The sequence below is a fragment of the Benincasa hispida genome, chromosome 2 (genome assembly GCF_009727055.1).
Source record: "Benincasa hispida cultivar B227 chromosome 2, ASM972705v1, whole genome shotgun sequence".
Lineage (NCBI taxonomy): Eukaryota > Viridiplantae > Streptophyta > Magnoliopsida > Cucurbitales > Cucurbitaceae > Benincasa > Benincasa hispida.
Genome location: NC_052350.1, coordinates 750,672 through 760,906, shown reverse-complemented (window position 1 = coordinate 760,906; position 10,235 = coordinate 750,672). Strand labels below are relative to the sequence as shown.

Sequence of the window (10,235 nt, the reverse complement as noted above, 5' to 3'; positions counted from 1 at the left end):
CATCAATCCAAACACGTTACAGTGCCTTATCCTGGTGATAGTGTGAATACGACCCATTTTGTAACTGTTACATAAATTGTAAGTGTTACAAACAATATAATCGATATTGTTCATGTGGAGACATGTGAGTGGACGTATCCTGTATAAAGAGTTTATATAAGATTAGACCACAAAATGATTAGTTTCTTAGTATAACACTGTTGCTTGTAGAAGCTAACTTTTCACTAGGATGACCATAGGTGGCTTGACCTTAATCTTGATGGAGTTGTGAACTTCTATCTATGAAGTCAATCCTTTGATTTGTATTGATGATAGTGGCCTATTTCGCCGACTTAATATGCTTACCATTTTGGGGATTTGTTTAAGTAGGAAGCTAGAAACACAACTACAGAAGACGAAATTTACTCCTTCCCACAGACAGAGAAAGTAGATAAATTGCTCCTTTAATAGCTCATTCCGGGTCTTGGGCAATGAGGCCTCACCCTCTCATTAGCTTGAGAGGGGTTAGTTTATAGTTGAACTATAAATTGTTTGTTCATTAGAGGAATCAATGGTATTTAAGAAGTTAGATGTAACTACAGGGGTAAAATGATAATTTTGATCCAATTGTAGCTACGAGAAATCTGTGTAGGGTTAACTTACTGTTTATTAGTTATATCCAATAGATACAAAAATATTCTACAGTGTGAAGAATGCAACTATCAGTCTTTAGTGGAGTGACCAACAGTTAATGAATGTTGATTACTCCAATTAAAGAGTTTAGTTGGTTAATCTCGTATCATTGAAACTTCTAATCTGTAGGTTCATAAAGTCCCCTTGTTAGCTCATTAAGGATAAAAATAAGGAATAATTATTTTTGGAATAATTTGAATTGTTCAAATTATTTATGGAATTTAAGTAATTAATTATATTAATATATTTAATATAATTTATAATGTATATTAATACATTATAATATATAGTTACTTATAAATCATATTTATAATTAAACTATATAATATGTGAGAGAAAAATATTTGAATGAGATTCAAATATTATTTATATAAATAAAATTTGTATAAAAACTATAGGTTAAAATTTAATATGGATATGATTCATTTTAAAACTATAGGTTATAAGAGAGAGTTACATTATAATATGAATATAATGCATATTATATAGTTTGTTGTTTAATAACTAACCATATAATGTACATATTATATTATTTTAATAATATAGTGCTAATTCCCCACTTCAAGGGAGTTATGATGGTAGATCGTGAGAGGGAGTTGCCTCTCTCCCTTTTCTCTTATCTATGATTTTTGGAAAATTACTAAAAACAACAGTTTTGCAATAAAACTCACAGATCTCTCACTCTCTCTACATCCCTAGAAAATTTCCTAGCCAAAAATGTTTGGAGCCTACACATCCAAATTCCTCGTTCCCTTGAGTATAATAAGGTTACTGCTTGGTGGTGTTATTTTTGGAAGAAGAGTTCCAGTGATCCTACAGAAATTTTACTCATGATCTCGGAGGGAAATTTCGTGAAGAATTCTTGTTCATCAAGGGTAAGTCTCCTCTTTTCTAATTTCTCTGTAGAAAGCATACTTAAGCTTCTTAGATGTTTATCCTGTTTATCTACATCATGTTGCTTTTTCCTCAATTTCCTTACTGTACACAAATTGAATTCAAATTGTGTGGCATTCATCACGCGCTTTTGCGAGGAATTCAATTCCTTCAATTGGTATCAGAACTATTTCATATAATTTATTTTTCAATTTGACAGGAAATTGAGGAAAATGGTGGGTTTTGTACCGCATTTTGACTGTAGTATGTAAATTGGATGCTTACAGAATTTGACACTTAGAATTTACCACTTTAATCCGATTAAAGTTGTAAAGACCCATTGTTTTGGGAATTTAATTATGCTATCAAGTCTGTAAGTTCGTGTCTTGGAGTTTTAGTAAAAGTTGCTGAAGGAGGCAAGCAAATTTGGAGCATTTTTGGTGAAAACCACAGCAGAGCAGCAACTTCTGGCCTAGAGCACCGTGGCACTCTTTTCGAAGCGCAGCAGCGCTGCTTGAAATCTTGTCGAGCATCGTTACACTCTTTTTGCGGCCCCGTTGTGCTCTAGAGAAAAAACTAAAGCGCAACGATACACTCTCTCTCAACGCCACTACGCTTCGAGAAGTCCACGCGTGCATGCCTGTATCTTAAATATCATGGGTTCGAGGCCAATTTGATTCAAAGGAGCAATTTTTTTTTTTGCTTATTTTTGTAGTTTTATTTGTTTTAATTAATTAAATTAATATAATTATTATATTAATTTAATTAATTTTAAAAGTGCCAATTTTTTGTCCAGATTTGCTGTTTAATTAATTTTGGCATGTGATGGATTAATTATATATATATTTCATAATGTATGCCACATAGATTAAAACCCCACTATAGAATAAATATTTTATCATGCATCAATTTATTATAATTGTTATAATATATAGTTGCATGATATAATAAACATGTCCATGCATCATACTATTGTATAAAAGTTATATTATATAGTTTTTATGATGGATATGTTTTTTTTCATTAGCTTATAATATAAACGTTATATTATTTAATGAAAATGAAATTGCATTGAGCATGACATTACTTAGTAAATATAAGTGTTATATTTCATGAATGTCATTAGATGCATGATTAAAGGTTTTAATTATTTCATTATTTTATAAAGGTTATAAGTTTGACGAATTAGAATTAAAATCTATAATCAAGAGTAGCGTGCAAATGTAGGCTTCAATTAATTTTAAATGATTTATATTAATTCACCTAGATCTATGCTAAAATATTTCTAATATGATTAGAAATAAGTTAATCTTTTATTTTTCTTGATTAATAAAAGATTAAATTTATAAGATAATTGTCTATTAGGGACCTTTATCTAAGGAAGGTACTATCTAGGCTGGGGTATTTAAATTGACAGAAACAGAGCACCCCTACCTGGGAACCGATGTGGAAGGTGAATTAGACAAATATTTTATAAGCATGCAATAAATGATTTTATTTATTAAATTATTTAATAAATAAAATTACATATTATTAAACTATTCAATATAAATGTTATATTAAACAAATTAACAATCACTTAGTTAAATTATTTAACCGGATTTAACTAAGTTAATAAACCCTAAGTTTTGAAACACTTAGTAGGAGAAAAAAGATATATCTAATATGTTATTTTTCCAACTCACATTCTCCCTAAAAGTTCACTTTGTGAGATCCATGCTTGACCTCGTGGTGTCCTAGGCGCACCCTCTCTTATGAAGGTATGTGTCAATATCAAGGTGAATGGAGAGACTGTTTATAGTAAGTGGGAGAAAGACGTGTGTCAACACATCGTACAATCTCATTCATTAGTTTGTGATGTTTTTCCATGCTCGACCTCGTGATACCTTGGGAGCATCTCCCTTAGAAAGTTGTTCGCATGGAAAGGGATAGAGCAAACTCTAGAAATAGATAAGATAACAATAGTCAATTGCACCAATTATGTCCTTCCCTGAGGTAGACTAATTGGGGCAGGGCTATAGGGTTGAAAATGAAGGGTTACGTTTACAAGAAAATATGAGGATAGTTAATGATTTCTTGACCAAATCAATGGTAATTAAATATTGTAGAAATAAGAGTTATTTTGGTGTAGTATTTAATTGAAAATGTCTCAATTCAGTGAAAGAGTAATTATACACCCCGAGGTGGCATTTATTCTAAATCACTGAAGTATCATTGCAAAATCAAATATTTATAGGGTTCATTAAGTATTTTGCTAAGTTGATTGGATTAACTGAGTTTTTGCATACATATCTGATATAAGTAATTTGTTTTGTATCAGTAACTTTGAAACATGATTAACGCTATAATATCCTTACTCGGTGTTGATAAGTTAATTGGTGGAAATTACACTAGCTGGAAAAATACGATAAACACAGTCTTGGTCATCAATGACCTCAAATTTGTTCTAATGGAGGAATGTTCTCCAGCCCCTGGACTCAATACATCATGAAATATTTGTGATGCTCATAACAAGTGGACGAAGGCCAATGATAAGGTCAGAGTCTACATTTTGGCAAGCTTAACCGAAGTCTTCGCCAAAAACCATGAGACCATAATCCCAACATGCAAAGGGAACCTGTTTTTATTGTAACCAGAATGGGCATTGGAAAAGAAACTGCCCAAAGTACTTGGCCGATAAAAAGAAGGCAATAGAAGGTAAATATAATTTATTAGTTCTAAAAACTTGTTTAATGAAAAAAGGCGATTCTGCCTGGATACTTGATTCATAAGCAATTAAACATGTTTGTTCTTCATTATACGAAACTAGTTCTTGGCAGCAGCTGAAGGCCGGAGACATGACTCTGCGGGTTGGGATAGGGAAAGTCATCTCAATGATTAGAGTAGGCAGCTTGAAGTTGTTTTTTTTTGTAATTCTAAATATATATTGCTATATAATATTTATTTTGTTCCTCTTTCAAGAGGAATTTGATCTCTTTATCATGTTTATTGGAACAAAAATATAATATATCTTTTACTTGTGATAAAACGTTTATCTAAAAAAAGTGGTATTAATATTTGTTCAGCAATAAAAAAAACAACTTATATGTGCTAAGACGGTTAGCATCTAAAATTCTTTATAACGTCGAAATGTCCAACACTGCAACTACAAAAAATAAAAGACTTAAGTTTCTCCAAAAGAAAATACTCATCTTTGGCATTTAAGACTATGTACATAAATTTCAATAGCATTGAGATGTTGGTAAGAAATGGACTTCTAAAAGAGTTAGAAGAAAATTCTTTGCCTATATGTGAATCTTGCTAAGAGGTAAAATGTGAAATGACCTTTTATTGGAAAAGGTTATAGAGCCAAAGAACCTTGGAACTTATACATTCAGACCTTTATGGGCCGATGAATGTTAAGGTAAGAAGAAGGTATGAGTACTTCATAACTTTTACTGATGATTATTCCAAATATGGGTATGTTTACCTATTACAACATAAGTCTGATACACTTGAAAAATTCAAGGAGTACATAATTGAAGTTGAGAATTTATTGGGTAAAAAGATAAAACACTTTGATTTGATCGAGGTGGAAAGTATATAGATATGAGATTCCAGAACTATTTGATAGAACATGGAATCACATATCAACTCTCAGCACCTGGTGCACCTTAACAAAATGGTGTATCATAAAGGAGAAACTAAATCCTATTAGATATGGTTCGATTGATGATGAGTTATTCTACTCTATTTAACTCGTTCTAGGGTTATGCAGTGGAGACTGCAACCTCTCTTGAACCAAGTTCCATAAAACAGTGTTTTTAAAACACTTTATAAATTATGGAGGGGTCATAAAAGTAGTTTACAACATCTCAGTGTTTGGGGTGTCTAACCCATGTGTTGGTGGCTAATCCAAAGAAATTGGAACCATGTTCAAAGTTATGCCTCTTTGTAGGCAACTCAAAGGAAACGAGAGGTGGTCTCTTTTATGATTCGAAAGAGAATAATGTGTTTATATCGAAAATGCTACTTTTTTTTTTTGGAGGACGACCACATTAGGGAGCATAAACCAAGAAATAAAATTGTTTTAAATGAGCTTTCCAATGAAACTATGAATCTTCAACAAAGGTTGTTGAAAAAGAAAGTACTTCAACAAGAGTTGTTGATGTTGTTTCATCCAGTCACACACATAATTGTCAAGAGTTGAGGGAGCCTCGATATAGTAGGAGGGTTATACCTAACTTGCTCATTATTCAGAAACTCAAGTTGACATACCAAATGATGACATCGAAGATCCATTGTCCAACAAGTAGGAAAAGGTTGATGTGGACAAAGATGAATAGATTAAAGCCATGAATAAGGAAATGGACTCCATGTACTTCAACTCTGTCTGGTCACTTGTAGGCCAACCTACTGGAGTAAAACCCATAGGTTGAAAGTGGATCTACAAGAGAAAAAGAGGTGTAGATGGTTATATCCAGGTTGAGGGAGTGAACTAAGAAGAAACTTTCTCACTTATTTCTATGCTTAAATCTATCTGAATTATTTTGACCATTACCACATATTATGACTATGAAATATGGCAAATGGACGTTAAGGCTGCCTTTTTGAATGGTAATCTTGATTGGACCATTTACATGAATCAACTAGAGGGGTTCATCGAACAAGGTTAAGAGAAAAAGTTTTTCAAGTTTAATCGGTCCATTTATGGGTTGAAACAAGCATCTTCATCTAAGAATATAAGATTTAATACTACAGTCAAATGTTATGGCTTTGATTAGAATGTTGATAAACCTTGTGTCTATAAGAAGATCATAGATAATTCAGTAGTTTTCTTAGTGTTATATGTGGACGATATCCTACTCATTGGGAATGATATAGGTTTACTGACTAATATTAAGAAATGGCTAGTTGCTCATTCCAAATGAAAGATTTGGGTGAAGCATTATTTGTTCCATGGATCGAAATTATTAGAGATCATAAGTACAAAACACTAGCTTTGTCCCAATCATCGTATATCGACAATATGCTTGTTAAAGGTTCGATGCAGAATTCCAAGAAAATTTTATTAACTTTCAGGCATGGGATTATTTTGTCCAAGGAACAATATCCTAAGACATCTCAAGAAGTTTAGGAGATAAGATAGATTTCCTATGCATCTGTAGTAGATAGCCTCATGTATGCCATGTTGTGTACTAGGTCATATATTTGCTATGCAGTGGGAATAGTTAGTAGATATCAATCCAATCCAAGATTTGATTACTGGATGACGGTTAAAACTATTCTCAAGTATCTTATGAGAATGAGAAACTATATGCTTGTGTATGGTGCTAAGATTTTATCCTTACAGATTACACTGACTCTGACTTACAGGCTGATAAGGATTCTAGGAAATCCACATCAGAATCGGTGTTCACTTTTAGTGGAGAGGTTATAGTATGGCGTAGCATTAAGTAAGGCCGTATAGTTGACTCTACCATGGAGGCATAATATGTAGCTGCTTGTGAAGCTATGGCTGAGGAAGTTCTTGACGAGTTTGGAAGTTGTTCCAAACATGTCAATGGCCATAATCCTATATTGTGATAATAGTGGTGTTGTGGCAAACTCCAATGAGCCTTAAAGCCACAAACAAGGAAAGCACATCAAGTGTAAATATCAACTCATTAGGGAGATTGTGCAACAGGGAGACGTGATTGTCGCAAAGATCACTTCAGAGCATAATATTACTGATCCATTTACAAAGTCTCTCATGGCCAAATTTTTTTAGGGTCACTTGGAAAGTCTAAGTCTAAGGGATATGCGTTATTTTATCTAGGGTAAGTGTGATATTTTTGGGGTATAGTGGATGCCCTGTACATTCCACTCGCTTTAGGACAAGTGGGAGATTGTTGAATTTAGTGTTCTAAATTTCATGGAACTTATAGTTTGTAATTTGTAAATAAAAATTATTTATTTAATAAAATAAGAAGTATTTTATTTGATATTTAGATAACATTAACTCAATCCAATAAACTAATATCAAGGTTGTTTAATGTAACTTGAACAGTATATAGTAGATATACAAGTGGATCATGTTCAAGTAATAACCTAAAAGGTATGCGATATATGGTTAAGGTTGGATGCTTTATCCTAATGACATGGCGGATACGATCCATTTTGTAACTGTTACATGAGTTGTAAGAGTTACAGACGATATGATCCATATTATTCATATGGAGACATGTGAGTGCGGATATCCTGTATAAAAAGTTTATATAAGATCAGACCACGAAATAATTAGTTTCTGAGCATAATATCGTTGTTTGTAGAAACTAACTTTTTATTAGGATGACCACAGATGACTTGACCTTAATTCTAAGTGAGTTGTGAACACCTATCTATGAGAGCAGTCCTTCGATCTGTATGGGTAAGAGTGGCCTGTTTCACCCACTCAATATGCCTAGAGAGCTGGAAATACAACTACACAAGATGAAATTCGCTCCTTCTTATAGACAGAAAAAGTAGATAAATTTCTCCTTTAATAGCTAATTTCGGGTCTTGAACAATGATGCCCCACCCTCTCATTGGTAAAAGAAACTTAATCAACTTTCAATCGTTATCAATTTTGGACTCCTGAAGAATGACGACATCAGGAATGTGCTTCATCAGGAGATCTTTCACCAAGGCTCTTTTAGGCCGAGCATTGAGGCCTCTAACATTTCAGGTGAGAACTAACATGAGGACAATAGTGCCCTGATGTCACACCCCCCTCCCAGACTACTCTCTTAGCCTAGGTAAGGACATGACTGCAACAGTTATCAACCCTTTTATGACACTTACTGCTTACGAATTCTTTTTAAGTAATCTGATCACAACATGCAATCTCATACATAATGGTTGCCACTAAGGCCAAACAAACATTAACCATTAAACACAAAACATTTACAGAATTTACAACACAAGTCTCATTAGTCCCAACTCCTAAACTTAGTCCTTACATGCAACAGCTACAACATGTGTACAAATATTTACAGTAACCACCTAGTTGACAGGTTACTAGAACTCTTGACTTTATGTGGCAGGGTAGATGCAGAGCTATCTTCGGGGGATTTGACTGCTACCTGGGGAAAGAATACATTTAAAAACGGGGTGAGCTACTAGCCTAGTTAGTGACTTAAGAAAGAAAATAGGTTCTCATGCTTAAGTTTCAAATAAGAGATCATACTGAAACATAAGTCTTTACAGTAGTCTTGTACTGAAATGTAAACTTTCCAAGCATTAAACATGTAAGGATGTTATCATCGTAAAACATTAAATTGGTCCTTAGTTGAGAGTAACCCTGCTATGGACCATTTCCACCGTCAAATGGTAATAAATACATTCTATTGGCCATCAACTATGTTTCCAAGTGGATTGAAGCGGTTTCATGTGTCGCAAATGATGCGGCGACAGTCTCCAAATTCTTACAGAGAAACATCTTCACTCGTTTTGGCACTCTACGTGCCATAATAAGTGACGAAGGAACCCACTTTTTCAATTGTATCATTAACAAACTGCTGATCAAATACAATGTCCACCATAAGATCGCCATCGCATACCACCCCCAGATAAACGGAAAAGCCAAGGTTTCTAACAGAGAAATCAAGTTGATTTTAGAAAAGGTGGTGACTCCATCATGGAAGGACTGGGCCATGAAGCTGGACGATGTCTTGTGGGAATATAGAACTGCCTATAAAACACCCATAGGCATGTCACCATATACGTTGGTGTTTGGGAAGGCTTGCCATCTGCCATTGGAATTAGAGCATAAGGTGCTGTGGATAGTGAAAAAGCTTAACTTTGATCTGAAGGTTGCAGGGGAGGAGAGAAAACTTCAGTTACTCAAGCTAGACGAATGGAGACTACAGGCGTATGAAAATGGCAAAATCTACAAAGAACGCATGAAGCATTGGCATGACAAGTGACTGTGTGAAAAGAATCTCCAAGCAGGTCAGAAGGTCTTACTGTTCAATTCTAGGCTATGACTCTTTCCGGGAAAATTGAAATCGCGTTGGTCCAGACCATTCATAATTAAGGAAGTATTCCTGCATGGAGTGGTAGAATTAACAAATGAAGATGGAACCAGCGCATTTAAGGTAAATGGACAAAGAGTCAAGATGTATCATGGAAGAGATTTCCAATGCGAGAAAACCTCCGTGGACCTGAGGATGCTGGAATGAAGAAAAAACATGTAGTCCCTTCGTTGATAAGCGACACACATTCATCAGGGATGAAATATATAATTTTTTTTAGTATCCTTTTGTCATTTTTCTTTCATGAATCTATCTTACTTTTTGCATGATTACTACTCTTTATAATTGCTAACTCTTTCTTTCATACTTTTTATGCTCTTGATATTTATCATTGATCGTAGTAAACGATTGCGATGGAGCAATGTGATAACCTCAAACACACGACCGGTTCGATCAGCCCATCGCAATCAAAGAATCAGCCTACCGTAGGAATGGATGCAATAAAAAATGATGTGGGCGTCAAAGAAAATTTGGGGGTTGTGTCTTTCCTTGTCTCATCTTATTTCAATTTTGCACTTCTCGCATTTCAATTTAATATTACTGAATTCTACTATCACATCCTCTTTAGTTCGACTCAATCTTGAATTTTTGATTACTTTATTTGGTCGCCGCATTCACCCCTTGCCAATTATGACTTCAATGCTAAAATTCATGCCT

General features: G+C 34.0%; 1 protein-coding gene across 1 annotated transcript; it reads left to right on the top strand.

The window, feature by feature from the left end:
- The first annotated feature begins 8,146 nt into the window (after positions 1–8,146).
- Positions 8,147–9,470, top strand: LOC120071152. Its single transcript, XM_039023251.1, has 2 exons — positions 8,147–8,230; positions 9,090–9,470. Exons 1-2 carry the CDS (start codon positions 8,147–8,149, stop codon positions 9,468–9,470), a joined length of 465 nt encoding a protein of 154 aa, XP_038879179.1.
- The last annotated feature ends 765 nt before the right edge of the window (positions 9,471–10,235 follow it).